Raw genomic sequence first — 27874 nt, forward strand, 5'->3', positions numbered from 1 at the left:
TGATGTTGAAGTAGAGTCACTCCACTGGCACTGACTGATGTAGTGAACAGCAGGATTTACCCTGCCATACTGGGTTCCCTTGCCCTCCAAAAACCCACACTGCACTGACCATGTGGCTTTTTCCCCTTTCTTGATGATCAGTTTAGAGTGATGGCACTTTCAGCTCACCAGCCCACCTGATGCAACCTTACACGTAGTTTTTTCAGTCTTAGTGAAGAGCCAACAGAATTACTCAGCTTAATTTACTATACAGGACCGTTGGTTTATGATGATACAATAAAAGTTGCTGGAGAATCACAGCTTTTAATAAATCACCATATAGTATTATCCATAAAATTGCCATTTCCATGCACTGCAGTGCTTGTATCAGCTCTCCTGTTTTGCCTGGCCACCTGGGGCTGTGCACATGTAACACACCAGCATCATGTAGAGGTTGCTGCCACATGCAAAGAGGCAATCACAGGTCAAGTGTGACAAATTCAAAGGGCTAATTTCCAAAATGTCAGTGACTTGAAGCATTCAGCACACCCGGAGGAATCTGCAAGGTGTAAATAGGCCTTTTTTTTAATCTGTTTGGTTTTTTAGAATACTTTTTAAATATGGACCTTTAAAATATTTTGCTGTTGAAGTGGGCCCTGGAAGCCTTGACAGCCTCAGTAGAGAAACAGAGTGACACATCCACCTTCATTTGGCTTTCCACCTTATTCTTCCTAACCAGTAGATGTACTGGCTTAATTCTGCACTAATACAATGGGACTGAAGTCCAGATGTGTCTAGAAAAGGAAACACCACACAGTCCTGAGGCCTCACTGGGAGAAGCTTTCTTACCTGAATCCAATGCCCAGGTATATGGTAGATCTACTTGGATAGAATTATATCCCTTTACTGGGATGTGGACTCTGAGCACATAGACAGAGTCCCTTTAATGTAATTACAGAGCGTGTGTTGTCCTCTCAGGCTGACATCTTCTGTGGGTCATTATTTGGATTTTACACTAGCAATTCTGAATGCTTCCATTTTTGGTTCATCTCTGATGCAGCTGCAATTGAGTTTTCTGCATGCATACATCCTGAACGTATTTTAACTGTGCTCAGTGTTTAGAAGGTGAGGATGTTATTAGCTACCAGTCTGCATCTATGAATGATCACTTATCACTTTCTCAGTGGTTTGGTTCAGACATGTGAGAGAATATGTTATCTTGTAATGAGACTGTTGTGGGCTACATTGTTTGAGGGAGTCTGTTGTCAAATGGTTATTTTTATCTAGAGGAGGGGGGAAAAAATCAACCAGAATAATTTATAGCTTTAAAATGCTGATTTTTTTGTAAGCATGTTTTAGATGTTTTAACACCATTAAACTATTGTAAACCAAAGCACAATTAAATATTTAAGCAGTATTCTCTTTCCTACACAGGGATAAGTATCTATTTGTCTTGTATCACAATTGTAAGCACTTAATGTCTTTCCAGCACTGTGGTGTCCCATAGCACGTATTCAGAATCAGTACCTCCTGGAGAAGCATGTGGGCAGCTCCCAGATATCATTTGAGAGGGAGATCTAGAACCCCCATCCTCCTGTTGCAGCAGCAAAAGCACGGGAGATTTTCCTCCTCCTCAGTCACTCATGTCTACCTATTACAGGGATATGTATTTTTCTCTTCTCTTTAGTTAATTTGCATCTTATACCTTCTTCTCCATGACCAGTTTTCCTTGCCTTGACCTTCTCCCACTGCTGCCTTTCTTCTCCCATATGCTACTGGTCTCCTCCTGGAATATTTGCTCCTTTTCCCATTAGGTTTTTTTTTCATCTTCCTCATCTCAGCTCTTCAACCCTTTGATGTTGAGCACTTCCTCCCATGCTCATCCTGCCTCTTCAGCTCTTCCCTGCAAACCTTAAATTCAGAGGAGCTCAGCTCCATTTTTCCTGCTTGCAATGGGCTCTGTCCCTGCCCAAAAGTGTTTCTGAGCAAATGCTGGTGTGCTGAGCTAAACACCATAGAGAGAGGAGGATGAGGCAGGTGGCCAGATTTGAGTAGCAGTTGTTGGGGGAACAGTTTATTTCTGCTGCCTCTCCATGGCCATGGGAGACCATTCACTGAGGCGTAATTTGTCAAGACATTTTTGCCCAGCTGCAGGTCAGTTTGGATCCATCCCTTGAAACAACAGCTGTATATCTCTCTTTTGACACGATGAAGTTGCCCACAGGAGGACTTTCATCCTGGAGCCCAAACAGGCCATTAGATGGGGAGACAAAGCCTAATACACAGGGTCTATGTACCAGCCACCTTTTCAGCAGCACATACTTCTGCTTCTCTAGTCTGGTGTCCAAAATGCTGCTGTAATTATTGACCCAGTCAGCAGCAGTAGATCATCATTTGGCTCAAGGAGAACATGATCAAAATTCAAACAAACATAGGACTGAGCTAAAAAAAATGAGTGTGACCAACTAGGAAGGCTGGTTCTGCTCTTCTGTACACAGCTGTAAATCAGGGTTAGTGAGGCAGTGGAGAATGCAAGACAAGATGGGAAAGAGAGCCCTGCCTTTTGCCTCAAGGGTAGGTTTAATTTTCCTGGAGAAGAAGCCAGGGACAAAAATCACAGAAAACATTCTAGGACCCAGCCTCTGGCCATAAGGGCAGGGCTTGTACCATAGGCTGAGCTCTCATTAACTCTGCCACAGGATGTCCAGAGCTATATGGGATACCTCTCCAGTACATCCCACCCTGTAACACACTTACTCTCAGCTCAGCAAGGAAAGCCTGTAAGCAGTCACATTTGAGTTCCCATATGAGATTTAAAATTTGCTGTTTGACCTATTAATCTTGTTCAGCTGGGGCTGGAGGAAACACTGCCTTTATACTCACGAAATTTTGGCAGAAGTAGTTGTGCCAATTGGGAAGGTTCTTGCACAAATTGGTTCTAGCAGAAATAGGAGAAAATGACTAAGGCATAAACATACAGTTTAATGTTTCTCTGTTAAATTCCAGTTTAAAGGCTATTACCTATTTCAGTACAAGCAGCTGCTGACACAAAGTTTGGTTCCTCTTCCCCTTCAATTTAATTTCTTTCACAAATTCCATGTTTACCTGTGAGGTGAAGTGGGCTGACCCCAGTGTACCACACAGCCCATCTCGCAGCCCTTCCCTTGTGGGCAGGGCAGCACAGCCCCTCTCTCCCTTCCTCATCTCTCCATACCAGGAGTGAAGTCCCTGCCTCACTCCCTTCCTATATACCTCTGGGCATCAACTACTCCTGTTTTTTGGGGTTATGTTATTTTCCTCCCTCCCTCAAGCATGGCATCAGGTGGGCAGCTCATGCCAGGGTGCACTTGGGGAACACGTGCTGCAGGCAAGATAATGGGGAGATGTCCAATGGCAGCCCTTGGCATCACAGGAGGCTGGGTACTGCATGCAGCAGGAAAGCCAGGCAACTGCAAAGCCCAGAGTGCAAACCCTCTCTGTGTGCATTTACAGTATTGGATTTATTGCACTTTTATTGGGCATTTACCGAAATAAGTGAAGAGGTGTAAAGTTCACAATAAAAAAGAAATGCCTTTCATAGCAATTTCATGATTCTTAATATAGTGTGATAGCAGCAGTTTTAAACAAAAGTTCTTAAACAAATAGAAAAGAATCACAGATTTTAACCTTAGCCAACATCTAAAGAAAGGTGCACTCTACTTTTTTATCAAATCACAACATGATGTAAGAGGCAGAGTTCCCCAGCCTCCTGACATTTTCTGTAGAAAGTGATTTATATAGAACACTGCAAGTTGAGAGCTAATGAGTAAAACAGATTAAAAGCGCACAAACCAAAGTGACATGGAGCAGACAATTGAAAAGACCCCACAGCTATAAGATGGAGATCTGGTTACATGCAAATACAGTCCTTTTAAAGCACTGCTTCGGGTGGAAGAAAAAAATATAATGTAGAAAACCTCCATGCAACCTACTGCACGGCAACAATATAAGTTTAAGGTAAGCTCCTGCTCTTCTTCTTCATATGAGTAAATCCCTTTGACATTATTAGGGCCAATCTAAAAGCTAAAATTGGCAATATTTAGCTGCAATTGTAGCTCTGTGCAGCCGCAGCCAGTTCTGTCCGTGCTGAACTGAAACCAGAGCAGTCACACGGCACTGCTTCCTCATTTTCCCCTCATTGAGACTGAGAGGCGAGGAGGAGGTCTGGCACCAGAACGGCATCAGCAGTTGTTAGAGCAAGTGACTGGGTTTCGCCCTCTGCTCTAGCACACATTTTCTGTGTGACTGCAGTTTGCTCAGCTAAAAGCAGAAATAGCAACACTTCTGACTGCGTGGCAGCACTCTGTGTTTCAGCTGCCTGTCCCTGGAGAGCCGTCGACCCCCAAGAAGAGGGCTATATGGCGGTATAGCCTGCCCACTAGGATGCTCCACCACATTCACTGAGGAATAAAAGATAAAGTGGTCCTTTGCTCAGCATTAGAAGTGAGTGGTCACAGTTCTTCCCCAGTCTCTCTATATTTGCAGCATATACATCAATCCTGTTCTTGCCTGGAACAAAGCTAAAGCAAAGAAGCAGCAGAGGCATCTCTTTGAAAAAATATCACTGTGTTCAACCCCTTGCCCTGCTGCTGCTTCATCCTCCTCCTCCCAACCACCAAGCGTGGCTGATGCCAATTGCCAGCTGCTTTTCCCGGCTGTAGCAACCATCTGTTGTGGCAGGAAGGAAGCAGATGTGCAGAGACTTTGGCAGCTCAGTGCACACTGGGCACACTGAGCATCTGCTTTTGCCAGGAGCAGGCTGGTGGGTGCTGCAGGACTGGGCTCAGCATGTGCCCAACCACCACCAGGGCCACACACAGCTGGGTGAGTACCTCACTGGTACTGGGAAAGGTCCTTTCACTGACCTCCCTGGAGACCATGGCTTTGAGGGCATCTCCCACCCTTGATTCACAAGCCCAGCTCCAAGTTGGGATTGGCACACAACTCATTTCGCCCCACCCCCAGCCAAGTTTGCAGACCTTCCTGCACCTCAGTGCCCTTTGAGGTTTATTTGGGAACATTTGTGAAGGAGCAGCAGCTTCCTTGAGCCTTCAGGATAGCAGGTGCATGTGCATCCACATGGATGGCCCAGGAGGGTCAGCGCCCTGGTTTCACAGGAGGGAGAGGGAAAAGAATGTCATGAAATGTCTCAAGCAGAGCAAATGAAGTTTCTGTATATATTTTAAGAAAAACATTTAAATTCTCATGAGAAACTTGAAACTAAAATCGGAAATTAAAAAATTCTGTTTAATATCATTATCGATGATTTAGATGAGGGGATTGAGTCCATCATTAGCAAATTTGCAGACGACACCAAGTTGGGAGGGAGTGTCGACCTGCTGGAAGGCAGGAGGGCTCTGCAGAGGGACCTGGATAGGCTGGAGAGTTGGGTTGGTTCCAATGGGATGAGGTTCAACAAGGCCAAGTGCCGGGTCCTGCACTTTGGTCATAACAACCCCCTGCAGCGCTACAGGCTGGGGACAGAGTGGCTGGAGAGCAGCCAGGCAGAAAGGGACCTGGGAGTTTGGATTGACAGGAAGCTGAACAGGAGCCAGCAGTGTGCCCAGGTGGCCAAGAAGGCCAATGGCATCCTGGCCTGGATCAGGAACAGTGTGGCCAGCAGGACCAGGGAAGTGATTCTTCCCCTGTTCTCAGCGCTGGTGGGGCCACACCTGGAGTGCTGTGTCCAGTTCTGGGCCCCTCAGTTCAGGAAGGACATTGAGGTGCTGGAGCAGGTCCAGAGAAGAGCAACGAGGCTGGTGAAGGGACTTGAACACAAGTCCCATGAGGAGAGACTGAGGCAGCTGGGGTTGTTTAGCCTTGAGAAGAGAAGGCTCAGGGGAGACCTCATCACTCTCTACAACTCCCTGAAAGGAGGTTGTAGCCAGGTGGGGGTTGGTCTCTTCTCCCAGGCAATCAGCAGTAGGACAAGAGGGCATGGTCTTAAGCTGCGCCAGGGGAGGTTTAGGTTACATGTTAGGAAGAAATTCTTTACAGAGAGGGTGATCAGCCATTGGAATGGGCTGCCCAGGGAAGTGGTGGATTCTCCATCCCTGGAGGTTTTTAAGATGAGACTGGATGTGGCACTTAGTGCCATGGTCTAGCAACTGTGGTGGTAGTGGATCAAGGGTTGGACTTGATGATCTCAGAGGTCCTTTCCAACCAGTCTGATTCTATGATTCTATGAAATACTGTTTGTACAACTGCCTTCTATTGATCGAATTACAGAAAACGGCCCAGAGTGAGGGCTGTGGAGAAACCCATCACACACTCAATACACCATCCATCTCCATTCCCTAAACATAATTATAGCAATATGGCAGACAAGAAAATACAGTGCAATGCTACACGATGGTAATAAAGAGCTGAAAATACTTGTGGATATGAAGGGAAGCTGTTGAGCAGAGGCAATGCAACCATCTTCTTGGGAAACCTAATAATGCTCAAGGATTAAACAGAGTTTAAGAAATCCCATTGAAAACAAAGGAATACTATTTTTTTTTCTTTAAGGAGAAAAATCCCACCATTATAATATGCATGAAAAAACACTGCAGAGTTTGCAACTGCCCATTTTTTCCTACTTCACGTGGTACCAAAATTATCTTATAATTAAAAGCTGCTATAACACAGACCACAAATCAATCCTGCACTATGTTAGTAACAAAATTATTGATAGAAAACAGTCTTATGAAGTTAATTTAGCCCCTCTTATTGTCATTGCTAGACTTAAGTAGAGGATCCATCCCTTAAAGAAGGCCAGAGCACTATTACACATTTTTATATATATATATACACACACATAGAATTTAAAAGCAAATAGTCAGAATTTACCAACTTAAATTTCTCTTCTGTGAGGATTTATTTTTTCCTTCTACTGATAAAGTAAAAAACCCCTTATTAATGAGGCCTCAGTGGTAGTTACACTGCTGCCACTACATTGTGAGAGATGTACATATTTTTTTCCCAAGGAGGATTTAACTGCTTTGTAGATCCATAACAATATTTCACAGAGAAAGCTTTATTCAATTGGAGCTCTTAAACCTCCATTGTGAAATGTTGTGGTATTTTGTGAGATACGTGGCCTTTGCTATGCACGTGATGCTGGTAGGTTTCTAGGCATGCAAGTTCAAGAGCTTTATTTTCCAGGTATTTTTTCAATCAATTAAGCTCCTTGGTAAGACTGCATGCACTACTGAAAGGAAGGAAAAGAAAAATAACCACTAACTCTTCCTTCTGTAGAAGCAGCTGGATTTGCTGCCGTTGTCTCCGCAGAGCAGCTTGGATGCTGGCTTTGGCCACTTGCAGGTTCGCTGCCCTGGAATGTTTCTGTGGGTTTTTCCTCCTTCATTAGAAACATTCTTGTGATGCGGGGGATTCCTATCAAAACTATCATCACCCTCACAACTCGAATCATTCCCCGGCCTTTGAATACGGACAGCTGCCGAGCTACAGAAAACATAGCTGTGCCTCTACAGAATTCTTCACAGAGGGCTTTTTTCCTTAATGTTGCATTTTAACGTGCTTATACACCCAGCCCCTATGGGGGAGTGAACAAAAGGCCTTTTAAAGGCAATCGTTCAGAATGCTCCAGTTGTGCCCTTAATTGCATCCAAGTACACGTGGGCTCAGCTCTATGCGGGCATAGTTTTAGCTGTAGGTTGATTTTAAGCAAGCCACACATTTTATACCAAAGCAATGCATAAAAGCACACACAAGAGAAGAAAGCTTTAATTTAGTCACATTACTCCTGTAAGTAATAATGCATAGCAAGCAATAACTGGATGCAAGAAGTCTAGAGCAGATGTTCCCTTTACTTTGATTCTTGAGGCAGTGCAGTAGCAATTTCTTCCTTTGTAACAGACATAGATGATTCAGTGTTAATAAAAAAAAAGTTTCAGGCATGGAGTTCTTCCAGTAAATAGCTGAGGAATAATTCACACTGTGAAATGTGGGGCTAAATGAGGACTTCCAAGTATTCCCCCTCCCTGCACTAAGAGCATTTTGAAAGAGATCGGGGTTTATACTTGGACTTAAAGTAGTTGATGAAAAGTACTGTTTCTGTTAGATATTATTTTTTTTTCCTTCAGAAAGAATTTAGTTGCTTTCCAAAGAGGTGGAGAATTGCAGACCACCCTTGGGGTCTCTTGCCCAGTATGTGCTGGGGATCAGGCTTGCTCCAGCCTGGGACAACACCAACAGCAGCTGCATTGGCCCCTGCAGGAGAAGGGAAAAGAGGCTTGGCAGGTTGTGCTGCCAGCTAGGAGAAGCCAGGCTCAGCTCCATGATGCCAGATGATATGCTAGCTGTGATGGAGACAATATCCCATCCACCAAGGCAGGATGTTGCTATGGGTACATTGAGGCAGAGATGGCAGCGCCTGGAGGAGAAGCCAGTTGAACATGTGCTGTCTCCCCACCAGCAGCAGCATCAGCAGCTCCAAGCATACCTTGAAAGACACATAGGAAGCAAGGGGAGAGGTCCCAGGCTGTCCCATATGGCAGCACTGGGGCACCTGTCCAGCCCTCCATACAAGCAGAGCCTAGAAAGGCTCCACCAAAAAAAACTCATAAAACTCCCGGTCATGGAAAGAACCCAGGTTGTAGCTGGGGGGCCACAGAGGTAGGGGGTTGGGATGTGCAGTTGCGGGGGCCTAAAAAGCTCAAAGAAAGCAGTCTCTCAGTGCTCACAAGCCAAGAGCTTCCCACCATTTCCTCTTATTCCTGTCCCCCACCTGCAGCAGAGTGGATGTTTTTCTCCCAATACACTGCAGGATTATGCAGGAGAAGAATAGAAGAGGCCTTATTCCAGAGATGTTTTGCTTCAGCTACTGCCCAGGGACTCAAGTTCCCCAAAACTCACATTTTCCAAAACATAAACTGCAAAGGAAAAGCCTTTGCCGGAATAGCTGTTCACTCCTAGTCTCTTCTCATCAGCTGCCCCCCTACCCACCCAGCTCCATCAACATCTATTCCAGCTCAGCATAACACCACTTCTCCCAGGAGAAGCGGGAAGCAAAAACATGCAAAAATGAAGTAATGGGACTAATGCAGGAGATAGAGATGGCCAGATGCAGGGATATCATTCCCTGCTTCTAGGGTTGGAGTTAGGTAAGCCAAGCTGCTTTGCTGTAATTGCTCCTTAGGGAAGGGCTGAGGAATTACACCCAGAAAACAGAAATTGAAATGTGATACAAAACTGGATGGTCCACACATTTACAGCCAGGCCCCCTGATTAATGCAGTAGCGTGCAAGATGAGGCAGATGCTTTGTCAGACATTAATTTTGCCTGCCTATACCCAGTGGGCCTCGGCATCCGACACTGTTGAACATGTTGTTGACAGGCTGTGCTTGTGATGTGGAGACCTTCTTGAGCTTTTTGATGTGTTTTGAGGACTTTGTGCACAGGTTTTCTCTGATCATTTTACCTATATTAGAGAGCAATGATTTCATTTCATGCAAGGTAAGCATGACTCCATGGCAGTCACAGAGCCACAGTGGTTACAGATGCTAGTGACTACAACACTTACTGCAGAGGAGCATGCTACCAAAAAAACCCACTCCCAAGTTGTGTATCATATGGCTACAGAGGTAGAAGGGGTGCAGAGATGAGACCCAAGATCAACATGTTCCCACTGTGCCGCAGAACAAACTGCAACAGAAGGCTGGTGTGCAGCTGATCCCATTCTGCCCTCCAATAGCCTTAATGTCTGATTTTTTTTTCCAAAAAACATTATGCTGATGCAGATGAACACAGGAAGTTTGGATTGCTGAGATCATTTAATAAACTAAGGGTGTTTCACACTCTTTTCTTGAGACAGGCAACCAAACGCTATGATACTCCATTTAGGTGCTCTCTTTCTTCCCATTACCTCAATGCATTAACCTACCCTCACTAAGGCAGAGTAAGCAGGCTGGGATTTAACTTCACTTTTCAGCATTTGAAAAGAACAGGATTAGTTCCCATTTCACCCCCTCTCACCCCATGCCCCCAGCAGCCAGGGTCAGCAGCACATAGCAAATGCAGAGGGCTCCTATGTACACGGACACTCACAGCAGCAGCAGAGAGGGTATGGTCCCAAAAATGCCCCTGGCCATGCTAATGGCTGTGCCTTGAGCTTTCTCCTCCACAAAGGTGCCCATTCTTCTTCAGCTTAAGGCTTTCTTTCTATGTGAGGGGTTCTGTCAGCAGCTCTGTTAGCAAAAAGTCCAAGCAGGCTCCTCCTCTCCACTGTAGGAAGGGGACTCTGGGCACATGGCCAGCTGGTGCGTGCCACAGCAAGGTGGCCAAGATCAGGTGCTTCTGCTGCTAAAGGGGAAACCCAGAGAGGGGAGCAGTGCTGTCACCCACACTGGGCAGGCTGACCCTGTCCTGCTGCACCCACAGCTCCATACCATGGAGCTTATGAGCCAGTGGTTCATGAGAGCTGCTTAACTCACTCCTGAGTGTTGGTAACAAATAAAAGTATTTGTGGCATCACAAATGGGACACAAAGCACAAAGCTGACTCCTGGCTTCCCAAGAAACATACTCTTTCCTCCCTGAGGCTGCAGTTTGCTGCCTCAGCTCAGGCAGGCTTCCACCCGCCTCATAGAAGACAACACACACTGTCCCAAGGAGGGGAGAGCTCTCAGCAAGGAGCCCCACAGACATACCCAGGCTAGAATTGCTAGGCAAGAACAAGAACAGCTAAGATATGCCCCACCACACACACTCCCCTTCCCTCCCCTCTCATGCCGGAAGGATTATGGGGCCAGTGTAGGGAACTTCTTGTCCTGCCAGGGCATAAACCTTCCTCTCCCAGTCTCCAGGAGGCACAAAGCAGCTCTGAGAGGCTGCAAGCAGACAGGCTTTATATGGAGTTCCCACAAATATCACTGCTTTTATTTAAGGCAGAAAACACAGGATGTTACAGATGAGTGGAAAAATGTGATGTGCCCCACTGCCTGCAGAGCCCCTCAGACTGGACAATGCTTTTCTGGAAGTCGGAGGGTCTCCAGACAGGATTAGGAAAGCACATAGTGTCTGCTCTAACTTTTTATTTTTGCCCTGCTTGGCTGCAACTACACCTCCCTGCACCCCACACACAAACACCCTCCCAGCTAGGGTCCCATACCTTCCCTCCCACTTACAGCTTCCCATAGCCCTTTTGTATTTGACTCCTGGGAGGCCCTTTTCAAACTTTTTTGGCAGCTCCATCTCTTTGAAACACTGGAAAGCTACCAGCGAGAAGCCTGGCTCCGGCTCCCTGCCACCAGTGCTGGCAGCAGCTTACCCTGTCCTCTGCCAGGCTCTGACCCTCTGCAGGAGCCTGAGCAGCCCCAGCCCAAGCTGGGCAGGAGCCACTGCCACCCCTGCCCCTGTTCACCTTCACATGGGCAAGTTGTAGCATTCAGTGGCTTAATAGCTTGCACAGCCACTGCTTTATAGCACCTGCCAGCATTTACGGAGTGCCAGAGTTCCCAGAACTCTGACACCTGTTACAGAGTTCCCTTACACAGCTTTGGGGGACAATCATCCAAAAGATTTTATGTATTCCTGTTTTGATGATCATGCAAGACAAAGGCAGCCACAGGTATATTATTCCTCCCTACTGTTACCATATGTTTTTTATTCTTCAAGCTAAACAGCTACCAGCCAACCTAACTAACATGTCTATCAAGATAAATTGGAGACATCTCAAACATTTAGTTTCCAGAAAACCAGCACTGACAACTTACTTAACTGTCCACACATTTGTTCACTTCTGCTCCTTACCTTGCAATTGCTGGAGAGCTAGAAAACAGCAGAAGACCTCAGAGTAAGGCACAAACCACATTACTTCTGTTACACCAAGTTAGCCTCAATGCCACTACACTTAATTTATACTGCTTGAAACCTGGCCCAGAGTGCCTCCTAATTGATTACAACTAGAAACTGTTGATTGGCTTGCCCCTAGTGTCAGTGACCACAACTACACAATTGGTAAAAGAAGAGGCAGTTACTATTTTTTAACCATAATTCCACTTTTTGAGCATAGTAAAATAGCTAAGCAGTGTATTGAATGACATAGTATTACTCATATGCTTAAGCACCTGAGTCCTTGATCTTGTGCTTTATAAAGTGCTCTGAGCTGTGCTGTAATTGCCTATAAATATGCTGCTGATCATGCTTACAAGGACACTGCCAAGGTTGGAAGGTCTACAGATTGACTTAGTAAAGTGACAACTTAAAATAGTTTTATTCTCAGTGTTCCTAAATTACCAACCTGTGTTTTTTCTCATGCTTCTTTTTATCAGTCCAGCTCCTAGCAGTAATAAGGTTATGGGAGAATGTTCACTTCTAAAGCAATGGACCAGGTATAGAAATAGTATGACAGAGGCTAATGTTCCCATCCTGAACATGCAAATAAAAGCACTTTACTGTAAAACCTATTCTTCCTGATGTGAATGGGCATGACCTCTATTGCCCTTATGCTTTGCCATAAGGTCACCCCTTGCAGACTACTGCACACCAACGTCTTGTGAAAGAAAGAGCACAAGGCTGAGGCGATCAGGTCTGGGCAAGTCTGCAGCTTCACCAAGTACCCATTTTCCATGGTGTGTCTTTGTCAGCAGGGAACAGAGTTACAAAGCTGGTGAGGAGCCTGCAACTTCATCTCATCCTCAGCAGTGCTGCTGGGAATGCAGAGGGGTGATGGGATGGGGAAAACACAGGGATGAGAGCCCTTTCCCGCACTGTCCTTTCTGTGAGCAGCTCTGTGGCTGAAGCCCAGCGGCGGGGGAGCTGAAGCCAGCTATTGAGGAGCTTTTTGATCTCAGGCAAAGAGCAGTACTGGACTTTCTTTAAGGAAAGAATACAAATAGCTGAGGACTGAAAGGTAGCCTGGGATTTTTCCTTTCCTGAAGGGCTTGGTTTGTTTCCGAGCTGAATAACTCAAACTCCCTCTGAGCTGCAGTCCTCCAGCACACTCTGTACTCATGGGAAACCTGCAATGCCACAGTAACCAAACCCACAGATGCCAGTAAATTAAAATGTATGGCTCATTGGTGCCAGGGACAATGCAAGGCAAACAGGGAGAAAGTGCAAGCAAAAGCTGTGTTGATAGTTCCAGAGTGGCTAGTAGAAAGGCATTTTTGGAAGACGTGGCCTTGCCCCCTTGCAGTATTCTGCTAGCCTCTGTGCTGCAAGGTTTGAAGACAAAGCTCCTGAGTTTCCACAAACATGGGCCTAGAGCTAGGCTTCACCTTCCTTTCTGTCTGGAAGGTGAAAGATTTACAGATACCCTAGACACGAGGCAGCGTTTTGAATGTCCTTATCCATCACAGGTGTATGCTGGACACAGGACAGACATTGTTTAAACTCTAGGGATTTGAGGGAAGCCCTGGCAAAACCGTGTAAAAAAATTCAGAAAGAACCAAAACCAAAAAGAAAATAAATGTCTCTGGAGCCTGGGAAAAAGGCACACCTCCAGCAGCCATGGGGCTGGTGAGTGCCTGTGTCTGGTGGCATCACTTGATGCTGCAGTTCCTCAAAAAGGTGGCAAGAGTAAAAATCTTCTTCGCTTTTTTTCAGTTTCAGGAAAGAGAAGAAAGTAAAAAAAAAAAAATCCTCAGGCTGAAGATGCCACAGAACAGAAAAAGGCAATTCTAATGTCAGTCTAACAACAGATATGGCTCAAAGTTTCAGCAGGTGGGAAGGTGCTCCCCACGCTTCCAGTAGGCATCCAAGAGAGCAGGGCAGCGTAGGGGCTATGTCTCTCACTCGGGTAAGCCTTGTAAGGTGTGAATATGGATAAAGACTTGAAAAATCTCATGTGTCTAACACCAAAGAGTGCATTTCAGGCTCTAACAGTTACAGAGAAACACTTGAAAGTGCAACTTGCATATATTTTAACAACTTCCAGAAACCAGAATAAAAGCAAAATGAGCCTAAAACCTGTACTTTAAAAAAATCTCATGCTTTTTAGGCAAAGCTTGTATCTCTGATTTGTTTTGAGCTGACTCCATAATTTTAAATGGTTGTCCTTGAGAATTGTAAGTCTTGTTTTATTTTTTGTAGGTTTATCCCATAGAAATGCTTAAAAAGCAATAAAGTCAATCTCAACAGCCTTGCTTAAATCCATGATTATATCAGTTCTGTGTTATGGGTATGCAGGGAGAAACTATCTGAGCAGGAAATTGTAAGGGATTCCTGCAACAATAGTTACATCGTTAGCACACGTACATACCATAATAATAACAGAAAAGCAATAACAACCTTGCAATTACAAAAAATACCCAATGCCCTTTAAAAATGTATGTGTATATTCTGTGTTTACCCAGATTAAGTGTCACTAGGGGCTAATATTTTATGTACTCTATATATTCCAATTGGTTTATTAAAGTTTTTTCTGTGCTACTTTTCTTCAAAACTGTGGTAGTGCCTTATGTTCATCAAGAGGAACCCAAGTTCCATGAAAGGTAAGCACCTGCAAGCCGAGAACAGGAGCGTGTAAGAAACCTGGATTAATTTAATGACAGTGCTTTATAATGGATGATATAAATTTTCCTGCTGTAGTTGTTATGTACATTCAACAGTTTTATTGTATGTCAGTGCACATTATTCGGCACAGCTGCTAGAGAGGCATTGCTGAACTGGTGTTTCTCTTCCATGACAAACACCTATTAAGCAGTCAGCATAAACTCTTCTTGTTACAGCCTCTGACATCACCCTCAGGGCAAGCGGACACAGAACAGCAATTGCTGAATCGCGTATGAAAATTATAGTTTTATTGTCTATACAAGTGAAGGTTTAACTCAGATTCCTGCTCGAGTCAGCTCTGTTATAAAGGAGTGATTCTTTCAGGGTACAAACAAGCACAGTACACCATTGTAATCAAAGGAACAGACACTATTTATGTATTGGAAAGCCTTGTTCACAATAGTGCTAACACTCTAATGCCCCAGAAGCCACTATTTTAGCAGCTGTAGAGAAAATAAAGCATGACTAACAAGATGCCATACAGAGTCAGATACAGTTTTTTTAGTACACAGATGGAATCATCCCGTTTAATATAATTCAGTTTAACGGCACGACCAATAAGTAGGAACCATGTATTTAATGTTTATATAAGCATTTTCTCCACCGTAGCGTTCAAAGGCTTCCAGTGTCTCTTGAATGAGAACTCCAATATTTTCACGCTTCTGCTGGCTGTATTCTATTCCATCGCCTAAATTAACTGGTTAATAAAAGACAAAAAAAAATATATTTAAAGTCTTATACTTTGAAATAATGACATAGGAAATTGCAATTGCTGGTCAGTCACTGTGCCTCTATTAGAAACTTTGTTCTGTGACATGAAACAGAGCTGAATTTGAAAATAGGATTGGTTTGGTATCTCTTTAAGGCTCTGCTCAGGCTCTAGTTTCATACGCCTTCAAAATTCATGTACACATTACTTTAGTATCTAAGAAAAAATCCTAATAAAAATAAAGAAAACACATTCTTTTATAAGATGAATATGGACTCTCTTACACTGTTAATCTCTTAAAACTGTTCCTTCTTTATTTCTAACATTGCTTATTTAAGACAAAATTCAACTGCCAGATGCATAAGCACTTCTCTACAAAACATGATTTAATCTAGAGTTGTTATGGTTTGAAACCTTAAAAAGGTATTGGTTTGGGATTGCTCCCTGTTAGACATCATATTCAAACACTTTTTTTGTTTCTAATAGAGGGAATGTCATCTGGCCTAAAAGAGATTTTTTGAGTATAACATGGTACTCATTAAATTTCTGCTTCCTGAAAAATGTGTAAAAGTAAGTCAATGTCAAAAGGAAAAATTGTTGCAGACCCCAGATGCAGTAACATTTACTTCTGCTTTCTCTAACATGGACTAGCAAGGGTGACACATGAGCATACAACACAGATCATAATTCTTTAAAAGTCAGTGTGAACAACTGCGACAACAAAGTAAGAACAATAAGAAATAACTTCACCTGTCAAGATGCTGAGAGATTTAAAGGAGGAAAATATAATTTGTTTGGGTTTAAAACAATATTCTGCAAAGTATCTGAATATATATTCCAAGATATATATGAAAAATAATTTGGTAGGAGCACAGCGTACTCAGATGGTGGTACGTGGTGTGTGGTGTAGTGGCCAGGTGGGGCAGCTGTCACACTGCTGTAAGGTAGCCCACACGCAAGCAGCCAGTGGCCTCACTGTAGGCAGCAGGGACAATATGCCCATAAGAAACATTTAACATCTCAAACAACACTGCTTGCTCATTGACACTCTCAACCAGGCAGTAAAAGACAGGCTCGTCAAGACAATGCAACCAACTCCTCGGGTATTGCTGCCTTTCACATTAGAAACATTGGCGTAGATTTTGCTCCCACTGCAGATTCCCTGGTCGATGAGACATAGATGTACAACTTCATGCATCCTCATATCCTCTCCTAGATCTGAGGTCAAGACTCTGGATTTAAAGCTTGTGACTTTGTTATCAGAAAAAACTGAAGAACCATGCTTGTGAAAAAAGAGCTGGTAAACATGGGAAAAAATCATCATTTTGCTGAATTTTCCTGTAATATATCTGATTGCACTCCAAGTTAATTATGTGTATACCAGTTTTTCAAACTGCTTACACATATTTATGTCACTTTGCTTTTTGTGAAATAGTTACACAAATACAGATGTGACATGCAAGGGCTGCCCTTCTGAGTGGAAAGGTAGTAATTTTTTTAAATGATGATTACTTATAAGCACACAAATATTTTTGAATACATTAACTGTTAATTTCACTGACATTAGAAGTCAGGATTGTGACATCAAAATTTATTACAATGAATTTACTGTAATGTTAGAAATAAGAGATTATGAGAGTGTATAGAAAACACCAAGAGCTATTAAAAAAGGGATTGGCTTATACAAAATACTAATGCAAAAAGAAAAACACATCACAATTGAGTGCAATTTAGAGTAAACATGGTTTGCTCTTGCAGAAAACAACTGAGATAACTGTGCCTCATCACCTGTCTTGCTTGTACGCTGCCAGCACTCTCCAGAACACCTGGAGGTATTTCTGATTTCACCAGTCTGAGCAAAGGAAACCCTGAACCTTGACCTAAGTCTTGGCAAATATGTAAAGGAATTACTGACTTTCCAACCATATGTCTATTATCTGTAATTTTAAGCCTACACACATGCTCTGCTAATGAGCTTACACAGCTTTCATCATTCTTTCAAAGAAGTAGGAAAAAAATCAGCTGTCTGGAAGTAATGGGGATACATTGCTAAAGAAGTTTGGAGGAGGCCAACAAGACTCTGTGATAATGCTGGTAGAAGAGGTATTTTCCAGAATTGCATGTTACACTCTTTATTAGAAAGCATACTCTGTACAAAAAATGACATCTTAGATGCTTGATTAAAAGGTACCTAAGAGATGGAGGCAATGATGAAGAAAATAGTCTGCAAGCAAAGACCGAATGTGTGATGTGCAGACCGTCATTACAATTTTTTTTTCCTACAGACCATCTGTGCTATATGAAGGTTTGTATCCTCAAGATAGCCATAATTCACACTAATGTCATGACACAAGCTACAACCAACAATGCTAGAAAGGTTATGTCAGCATCGAGGTCACCTGGTAAGTACTAAAATAGCTATCCTATGTAGTTACAGGAATTAACAAATCTTTCAGACAAAAAAGATAATCATTAACCCAAGAGGACAACATCCATTACATGGATGAGTCAGAATGATCTGCCCAATGCACCTAAGGGTAAATATCTATTCATAATAGTAATGATGATTAGTTGGAAAAAAATAGCCATTGAAGTATAGCAGACTCAGCATGCCCTTCTCTGGTTTGACTTTATTTCCAAGTTAGTTTGCCTGAAAAGCCAGCTTTGTCAGTCACAAAAATGTTGCGTATGTAAAGTGTGAACATGGATCTGATTCAAGCTCTTTATGAAATTGTCCTTTATGAGGGAGAATAAATCAACATGAAAATCCTAGGAAGCACATTCGTCATATCTTTGTGTCCAAGTGAAATGTATGGCAAATTCAGCAGTCATCAAGAACTCTATTCAGAACAAAAGTTATTTCTGTGTTTGAAAGAAATGCACAGAAGGACTAGTAACAGATCTAGAGGATTACAATCAGGAAAAGATATCATTTTCCCTTCCTAGACCAAAAAGTTAGTTCCCAATCTCCCAAATCATGCACCAAAGGTTTTATGGTCCTTAAAGCAAAGTGAAAGCCTTTGCACCTGTCAAGACCTGTGTTAGCTGATGAAATCACCCAGCACGCCAAGCCCAGGAGTGGCACTCACTGCCCTGCCAATGCCAGCTGCTGTAGCCAAGGAAACCCTGCTCAGATCCTCAGGGACTGAACTCAGCATTTGGCAGGGAACATCTGGCAGAGGATTTGAATTTTGTTTTAAAACGTGGCTTGTATTTGAGTTTAGACATGGTTCTATTAATGATTCAGGATATTAAAGAAATTCTGGTATTATTTGTATTCCATCTCATTTTGTTTTGAAATTTCACTAGGGTAATGCTAAAAATATAAAATTTTATTGCATTAAAGAAGGACAAGTAAGTTTCTCCCAATGCACTAAGAGCCCAGTATGGCAGCTTTGAAGTTCTGGAGTGGACAAGAAGGGTAAAACAACCCGTAAAGCTCAGTCAGATCTATTCTTAATTCTGGACATTTGTTAGCATCTGAAAGTGTCCAAGACATTCTTTCAGTGTATTAGATTTCACTTCAAGGTAGGCCAGATCTCAAAAAGAAGGTTTTTTAATCCCCCAAATATGTTGCTTGTAAGTATGTCAGAGATATCAGAGTTCGGTCTTGGTGATGATTGCTCCAAAGGGTTCTGCTTTATGGAAGACACAAATTAAAACATGAGTTTTCATGCACCTATTGTTGAAGGGATGTCATAGAACTTGGGATATCATATTTTCCCCATGTGTTAAATATCTGAGGAATGTTTAGTATTGGAGGGCATAATAATACTTAAAAGAGATTTCTGAAGAGACTGTGAAGACAGCCCCATGTCCCCAGCTTAGGCAACATTTTTAATCAAATTATAACTCAAAGGCTATTCCTTTATTCTTTAATGATGAAAGTGATTCTTTATTGATTTTAAGAACATACAGACCTACACATATATTTCAACTTATTGCCTTGGAACTGTTGCCTAAAATGATTCTTAGCAGAAATTTTTGAAGTACTACTAGTTAACAACAAAGACCTCTTGTATAATGGCTTTGGGGTTTTTTTCTGGTTAGTTTTTTTTTTCTTGTTTGTACACAAATCAGTAAAACTACTTGGAAAGACATTCCTCCCTCTTTGAATCCTAAGAAACAAAGATACTGAAAGGTAAAGTGACTTGTTCCAAGTCATGGAAGGGATCAGTCACAAACCACGATTTTCAACTTTTTATTGCCGATGGTGAAAGTTCTGTTTATGGCAAAATGTAATTATGGTAAAAATCAGTTTTAAGTGGATAAGTTCATCCTAGTCCAACCAACACGTATTTTCAGCAATTAGAAGGTTTACAGAAATGCAACATGGTAACCTGAATGTTGCTTCAAAACAAAAAAAGCCAGCTGCAATGAGATTGAGCCTGTCACAGAACAAAATGCAGTTAAGCAGGACAAACTAGCATTAAAACATTTTGAGGAAAATTTCTGGACTTTCTTTCCTTCTGGGAGTTATCACCAATACCAAGAAATAAACAGAAGCTGATTTCAGCTATAGATTGACAGGCATCTATGTCAGGATTCACACTATGTAAGTTCAGAGCTCATGTGCAGTTCAGAGATTAATGAGTTTCTCAAAGTCTTCTTGTTAGGAAAAGTTTAATTGCCATAGAAGGTGTTGACTTACTGACTGGAGTGGAAAATGAAAGCCCCTGATGAGTCACTGCATGGAGAGGGAGGAAGGCTCCTTTGCACCACTCCTATCATTGTGACTCAGAACCTGACTTTGTCAGATCCGGGAAGGATGAGGTAGTTCGGTCTCCCTGTTCATTTAATTGAAAGTTTGCGAAAAGTCACCTAACAGGTAAGACTCTAAACCCCTCCTGTCTGCTAAGAAACAGTGGGACATTGCCAGTTCATTTCACTCAGGGCAAGGAAGAGACACCAGGAGGTTATGGCTTCTGGTTGTTACTAACCCAGACAGAGAACTCCATGTTCCCTTCCTGAAGGCTCAGAGCAATGTGAACATCCTTCTACATGTTCTTAGGACACATCTAGATTATGTACACACAGAAGTTCAAACTGGCCTCATGCAGGCTGGCCTCAAAGCCATAGAAGAGTTGGAAGGAAGAGTTAATAGAGTAACTTATGTTGGAAGGAACCTCTGGTCCAAATGCTCTGCTCTAAGTCAGCTCCATTTCCAAAGCTAGATCAGGTTGCTCAGGGTGGAGTATCTGCAGTTGCTCAGCACAGAGTAATCCCAGAATGATAAATGGTGCAGGGATCCCCTTGGCCTGGTAGAGCTTTTCAAATGTGATGAAAGGAAGTGCTACTCCTTAAACATGAAAATGTATTTTGTGAAGAAGGGTTTGCTGAAGTTACAAATGTCATGGGGAGAATGTGTTGTGATACAAAACAAATCTAAACTTTTGGCATAGTAACAGATAACAACATATACAACACTTTTGGAAGCTTAATCATATACCAAAGAAAGAGGCACAGATTTGGCTGAAAAATTAGTAAAATTTCATTTACACCCTGATGTGAAACCACGAAACATAATTAAAAAAAATAACGTATCTTTCAAAGCACTTTAAAACATTAAAGCTGATCATAATAACATAACTCAAAGAAGGCCAAATCTTTGAATAGGCACAGACCTGCTTTTTGACACTATCAACACTAAGAGTTCCTTGTCTCTTACTTTACTTGGTTCTTCCTTCTGTTTTTCATCACTAAGCGCTGAGTGTTTGTCGCTTTACAATGCTACAGTACTGCAGAGACTGCAGAAGAATGTTTCAATCCAAGAAGAGAGCATGTATACTTGGAATTTAAAAAGAATAGTAATATAGAGACATTTTAGCCCATCATGTCTCAGAAAAGATTTTTTTAATTCTTATTGAAGGCATTTTGCTTTAACATAAAATATAGATTCTTCCTATAGTTATCTTCCATGTGCAGCTATTTCATAAATTAGCATTTATTGTACAGTGTAAGTGCTGTTACTATAAATACTATTCAGAAAGTCAACAAGTCAGTAAGTAGAGGAAGTGCTCTGATTGGAAAGGAAACAGTTGACTGACTTATGATGTTTTACTAACAATGTAAGCCTACAAGAGATAGCTGCAACTACTTGTAAATTGCTGCAGTTAAAAAAAAAACAAAACAAAACAAAACAAACCCATACCCAAAACAAAACAAAACCAACTGAAAACGAGCCAAGATAGCAGCTGTTATCACAGTTCTCCATTTCCAGGAAATGTTAACAATATCAGATGTAATCCTTTCTAAGCCCAGTCTTTTTTTTTTTTTTTTTTTTAATAGAAGTACAAAAATGAAAAAGAAATCACAGCTTCTGTAACAAAATTTATTAGCAAACATATCTGACCAATGAGGTAAAAAATAAGAGATTATTGTGGGTTTTTTCCTCTATAAGTACTTAAACTTCTCCGATTAATTTAGACTTTGAAGTTTGCCTGTGTTTTTGTGCTGCAGATCAATATCAAACAAAGTAGAGTTAAATAATCTTACATAAACAGTATGCTCAACAGGGGAATGGAATCTGGAGTCTGAGATCTCTGTGGCCTCGGTACGCTGTTTAGTATTGCAAAACAATATATTAGTTACAAATCATGCTTAAAGTGCAACAAGAGTTGCATCAGTTATGTGAACCTGATGTTCTTTTAGTTGCTTTGTATGTATATAAGCTATTACAATGTAAATAGTATTTTTTTAGTTGGAAATCATGTTTGTGTGTGCAAAATTTGCATAGCTTTTCTGGACTGATGTGAAATAAGGTTTGTTCATGCCATTAATTCCTCATCCAAATAAAGCATCATTAATGCAAAAGGAATTAAACCATGAAAAAGCAAATCTTTGCAAGTGTGTGGAATAAACATAATTTATTTTTTAAAGTAATTCAAAGTGACAAACCCGAAAGTCTCCAAATGCTTTAAAAATTGTTGATTTCAGTATGAAATGTAGTCCTAAACCAGCCAATTTTTGGGTTACATACATACTTAAACCCAAGATGTTTACCAATCCATCCTCCTTCCCCCAAGGGAAGTTTTTATTAATGTGACCAAAATGCTCTTAAGGAAAAGCCCTAGGTTTTTCTTCACAAGCAGAAAGCTCTTTAATTCACTACTTTGTGTTAATAACTGTTGATATATTTATACATCTCCAACGTACTAATGGAAATGGTTGTGTCTAGTTTGAGCATTCAAAATCATTACCATTTAAGGACCCTATTTGGTCTAGCTTGCCTATCAAAAATTTGGCAACTAAATTACTTCAATGACTGCTTCTGTAACTTTGTGACAGAAGAGTGAGCCCTATATTGTCATTGGAATTTTCACCCCAACATGAGGAAAAATTTCTTTACCTTGAGCGTGTCAGAGCACTGGAACAGGCTGCCCAGGGAGGTGGTGAAGCCTCCCTGTCTGGAGACATTCAAATCCCATCTAGACACGTTCCTGTGTCACCTACTCTAGGTGACCCTGCCTTGGCAGGGTGTTGGACTATATGATCTGCAGAGGTCCCTTCCAATCCTAACAATTCTGTGGAATGCAACCGTATAAAATAGGTCAAGATATTAAAAATTTCCCATCAAAATTACAGAAGCAAGTTGTTAGATATGCCTATACATTGCTGGATATGCTTGAAGTTGCCAGTTTTCTAATTTCACTGTTCCCTAATTAAGTTAAATAAGTAAGAACCTGAAGTCAACAGAAGGTGTTTTAGCAGTGATTTAAGAAGGGACAAGGAGATGAAAGCTATGAATGACTGTGTGGATTTGCCAAGATTTCTTTCACTGCTGTAGGACAAGGACAGAATTTATGCAGTTTAAAGGGCAGCTAGCACTGAAACTGGAATGTGCTATTTTATCCTTAAACCAGACAGAAAGGAACAGCCCACTCCCCAGATATCAGTAGTATAAGTGTCAGGATATCTCCTTCTAGTGTTTCTTAATATTTTTGTAATATGTAGATATGTATTTTAATAACTTGAATAATCTGATTTCTGTTCCTTTCTGAGTTTTTCCAGTTAGATAAATGCATATCATAGATTAAAAAAAACCACCCCCCCTCAAAAAAACATAACCTTCCTAAGATGTGAATTTACTTTATTTTTATGAAGAACATGAAGGACATGAAAAAATATTTATCAAAGCTAGTTAACAACTATTCATTTTATATTAAGAAAAGCATACATTTGAATTTATAACAGTTTTTCAAGTAAACAGAAAAAAGCCAATTATTATGATGTGTAGTCTTTACTTATAGGAAGGTAAAAGAGACAAAAAGAAAAAGGAAATTGCGTCCCCTAGGTGTGGTGTTTCTGCAGATTCACAGCTTTGAATTGTGTAAGTTGAAGACTTTTGAAAGCAATGTAGAAACTGCACATACACCACATGCAGACTGAAATTTTTTTTTTAATGTGAAGAAAGATCAGTGAATAAGAACCATTTCATTAGTGATTCCTAGTTGGAAAACACTCAACCTTCTTGTCTAAATTATACTTGTACCAGCTGACAGAAGATATATATATGTTTTTTCAGTAACCTGACTTAGACCACCTACTGAGATTTAGCAGACTGACATACTCCTGCAATACACACCAAAACCTTTCGTTTTGCTACTTATGCAACTTTTATAAGATTACTTCCTTTACTATCCAATATAAAGTCAACATTTACTATGCCACTGTAGATATCACAGACCCTAGAATGTGTTTATTAAAATGTACTCCTAACTTTTTCACGAAGGGATCACAGTGTTATTAAAACACAGGCATTTTAATGATGCCTAAATAAAATTGTTTGTACCAAAGAAGCAATTACATACAATAAGTGTGTATAAAAGCAATAGTACGGGAAACGATAAGCAGTTTTTTTAAGATAAAACTAGTATTCACATATATTATAATATTTTAAGAGAAAATGATTTTTAATATATAAACTCATATATTTATTTTATTATGCTTTATTACTTTTCTTCATTGTTTTAAGAAAATGGCATTGTTCCAGGAAAAATTATTAATGCAGGGTCTTTTTTCCCACTCCAGATAGTACTTTTTCTGACAAAAATAAAAAGCAATCATGGGTCCTAGCTATAGGAGAAAGAATTAAGAATATATTTTTCTGGTTTCTGGTGTTCATGATACAATTTTACTGTTGGCATGTATGAATATAGGAAAAAAACATTGCTCTTACTTGCATTGCTTACACCTGAAGAATTGCAATCATCCATAAGCACATAATCTCTTAAGACTGTACTTGTTTTCACACATTTGTTGAAAAAAAGACCTTTAAACATTTATTCTGGAACTATGTGTGGAAGTAAAGATGGCTTTTCTGTGAGCAAACAGGATACATGACATGCTCAGCACAGTGAACTGGAACCCAGTTAACACTGATCATATAAGTGTCATAACACAGAGAACATCCAACTGCTAAGAATGCAGCACTTTTAGTTCAGTCTGTAATACTTTTCTTAATATCCTTTCACTTCATTACAAAAGCAGTGAACCTGAACAGTCATGCTTGAAAAAAAATCTTTGCTTCTCAGGTGAATTTGTGGTTGTTTGTCCAAAACCGCTGCACATGTCATGTTTCTATAGGCTGACAGCAGTGAACTAGGTACAGTAATTTCATCTCCTCTGCAGTGGTCGTTTGAGGCTTTTCTATCCTGACATGCTGCTGCGACAGTGCTTTCAAGCACGGGATTAGAAATTTTGTAATTTTTTATTCTCCAGCCAATCCTGGCAAATATGACCATTTCTTTTCTCTAACATAGCTAAAGCATGCTACATTTTGTAACTGCAATCTTAATTTTCTACTCGCCATTCATGTCTTATAGCCTTGTGCCTGACAAGTCTACAACTGTTCAGCTTCAGAAGTAAACAGCTCATACACACACACACATTCACACGCGCACACACACACACGTGCATGTCAGGACAGTAAGGAAGAGATAAGAGAAGGAAAAAGTGATATGACTGACTGCTCTTGGTCAACTCTGGCCAGCCTAGAGCTTTGTAAGAGCCAGGAAAACATTATATAACACATCAGCGCACAATGTGTTAGAGTACTTGAAGTTTGCATTTTCATGTATTATAATGCAGAGCAAAAGCAAAAAACTGTCAAGAAAATTCTTCTCTGGCAACTTAAATATGCTTTCTCACACTTGGGTGATCTTAGAGTACATGCACACATTATAGTCAGCTTTACATTAATAACAATGAAATGTCCATTCCTATGAAGGAATGTCATGAAGGGGGCTTTTTAGATAAATTTGGGACCTTGAAAAGATAACCTGGAAGTCAGCCTGACTAATATCTAAGTGGGACATATTTCAAGAGTAATATTCTCTTGCAGTTTCTCTGGAATGTTTATTGCTCAGTGGGTAGGGTCAGCCTCCAGAGGAAAGGAAGAAGTAACACCTCACAAAATTCCTTTATCGCTTCTCTCCAGCCGACCACAGATGGTTGTTTCATCTCCTACGTTCTTTAATGCTAATGGCTGCAGCAAGTTTACAGGTCTCTGATCCAACTCTGTAGCTGCAGTCCTGAGTTGGTACTTGTTGAAAGCGCTACCTCAAGATTAACAGAAAACTCTACTTCAGAAAAACATCAGTGAGCATTTATGGACAACAGCAGCTAGAGCAGAATGATGACTTCTGAAGGAAACTATGGGATGTTATTTTAAGGGAAAAGAATAATATATACTAGTGCCCATAAATTAATGTGAGGTAATTTCGTCATGAGTCCCCAAGGAATGTTATCACTGAATGGTGATATCTGGAAAGGTCCTCCTGCATTGCTTGTCCCAGCACAACCAAAGTTAATTAAGTGTTTGACTGATAAGTAAAACAGACATTTCTTGTCCCAGGGAGAAGAATGTGGACATTGGAGGAGCAGAAGACAAACAAAGGCTGAAAGTGGAGGAAGAGAAGCCAAGGACATTCCTTTTGCTAGTTAATTTTTCTAAGTATGCTTCATAAAGGTTTTAATTTATATGAATATATGCATCATGGGTTAGCATAATTATTCCATAGTGTAATTTAAAATAGCCCACTGGATGCCAGCTGACAAGCTACATCTGAACCTGTTGACTTTCCACTGTCATTTTGTAGCAAAATGTGGTGAAAAGGTAGATAGGCTTATCTGCACATCTGTAGCTAGAACCCAATATCTTTGCTTTACAGTTATGAGCAAGAATCTTGCCTACTTACAAGTCTGCTCTGGGAAATGATTAGAACGGAATGTCAATGATATTAATGTAAGCATAGGGTTCCTTCAGGAATGTGCTATCATCTTATGTATTAACTTTATAAGATGGAGGAGGTGAACTGAAGCTGCTAGTAGTCCATGAGAAGAGAGATACCAACAGCCTTCCAGTGCTTGAGACCTCTCCTATTGCCTTCTTTTCTTCTAATCATATGGATAAAAAGAAAAAAGAATAATACAGAAATCTCTTGCTGGTTTGGTAATATCTTCATTTTAGAGAAGCATTAAGCTTTCCTCTCTACTTAATATCAAAAAATGCAGAAGAGTCAATAAGTCATTTTAGGCACGCTTATTATCAGATCTAGTGCCTCAGCCATCTACCTCAACAGCTCCTGAAACTGCTGATAGTTGTCTGGAGCTGATTATAACCACTGTCACTGAATCCTCAGAAGACATTAAAGAAGTCAGGCTAATATCAGTTTATTTACACATCCTCACTCTTGTAACATATCTATATCTAGCAGCTCAGAATGGCTTAAACAGGGGTCATGGTTCTAGCTTTGTAGGGGAAATCGTACAATAAGATAAGAACTTGATTTTATAGGAGAGGAACAATAATAGCACAATTTTCACAATTTTCAGCTAACAGACTGACTTAACTTCACATGTCCACAGAAGACAATGTGAAAACAGTCAGGCAGAATTAGAGACACAGGACAGGAGACAACACAGTGGTATAAATCTTTAAGAGTCAGAATGGAGATTTCAGACCACGTTAGGAATTGCAACACTTAATATCTGTCACATCGGCTCTGCAGGAGACTCAGCAAGGCTGCATTAGATTTACCTCATGGCATACAGTAGGAGTTAGATTCCCAAGAACATTATCCAAGTGAGTGAAAGGCTGATCAGTGAGTCTCACAGAGGCAGCCAGTGGGGAACAGGGAGCAGAACAGTGTCTAAAACATAGTTTTTTCTCAGAGACTTAAATACTTGCATCTAGTGTGGAGTTACAGCTCAGAAGTTTTCCTGATGGTAGATAGTTATTGCCATTCCTTCTGGGCGAGACTGAATGACTTCAAAAGCAAGTTGTGCCATGAGACAGTAATGATACCTGCTTCCCATGGATGTGTGCTGGTTTTGTACTACACCTCTCTACAATAACAATTTGTTTCCCACAAGGTCTAACAGCTAAACGGCAGTATAAACCAAGGCATGTTTTGACACATTTATCTGTTGTATACCCTACCAAGAATTCTCTCGTCACGGGCATGAATTTATGAATTTGGATCTCTCCTCTCCATCCAGATGCTTATTTTTTCAGAAACTCTGTCCCTTTTCCAGTTGGACTGACTTGGGACAATGAGTTTAAAAGTTATGTGCGTTAAGGGGGTGAGGGCTGGGGGATGGGGAGTGGGGGAAGATTTACAGAATAACCTTGTGACCCATTAAGCCT

The 27874-nt window shown here is 41.1% G+C and overlaps 1 protein-coding gene across 3 annotated transcripts in view; it reads right to left on the reverse strand.

The window, feature by feature from the left end:
- Positions 1-14748: 14748 nt before the first annotated feature.
- Positions 14749-27874, reverse strand: part of PACRG (parkin coregulated) — a 225766-nt gene continuing 212640 nt past the window's right edge. Inside the window, exon 6 of one of the 3 annotated variants that reach the window (XM_051811281.1) lies at positions 14749-15213. In XM_051811281.1, coding sequence (XP_051667241.1) covers positions 15059-15213 — 155 coding nt within the window. In that variant the 3' untranslated portion in view covers positions 14749-15058. The remainder of the gene's footprint in view (positions 15214-27874) is intronic. The other 2 variants (XM_051811280.1, XR_007908291.1) reach the window with 2 other exon arrangements.

The sequence above is a fragment of the Manacus candei genome, unplaced genomic scaffold (genome assembly GCF_025592945.1).
Source record: "Manacus candei isolate 608988 ecotype Guabito, Panama unplaced genomic scaffold, ASM2559294v1 h1tg000081l, whole genome shotgun sequence".
Classification (NCBI taxonomy): domain Eukaryota; kingdom Metazoa; phylum Chordata; class Aves; order Passeriformes; family Pipridae; genus Manacus; species Manacus candei.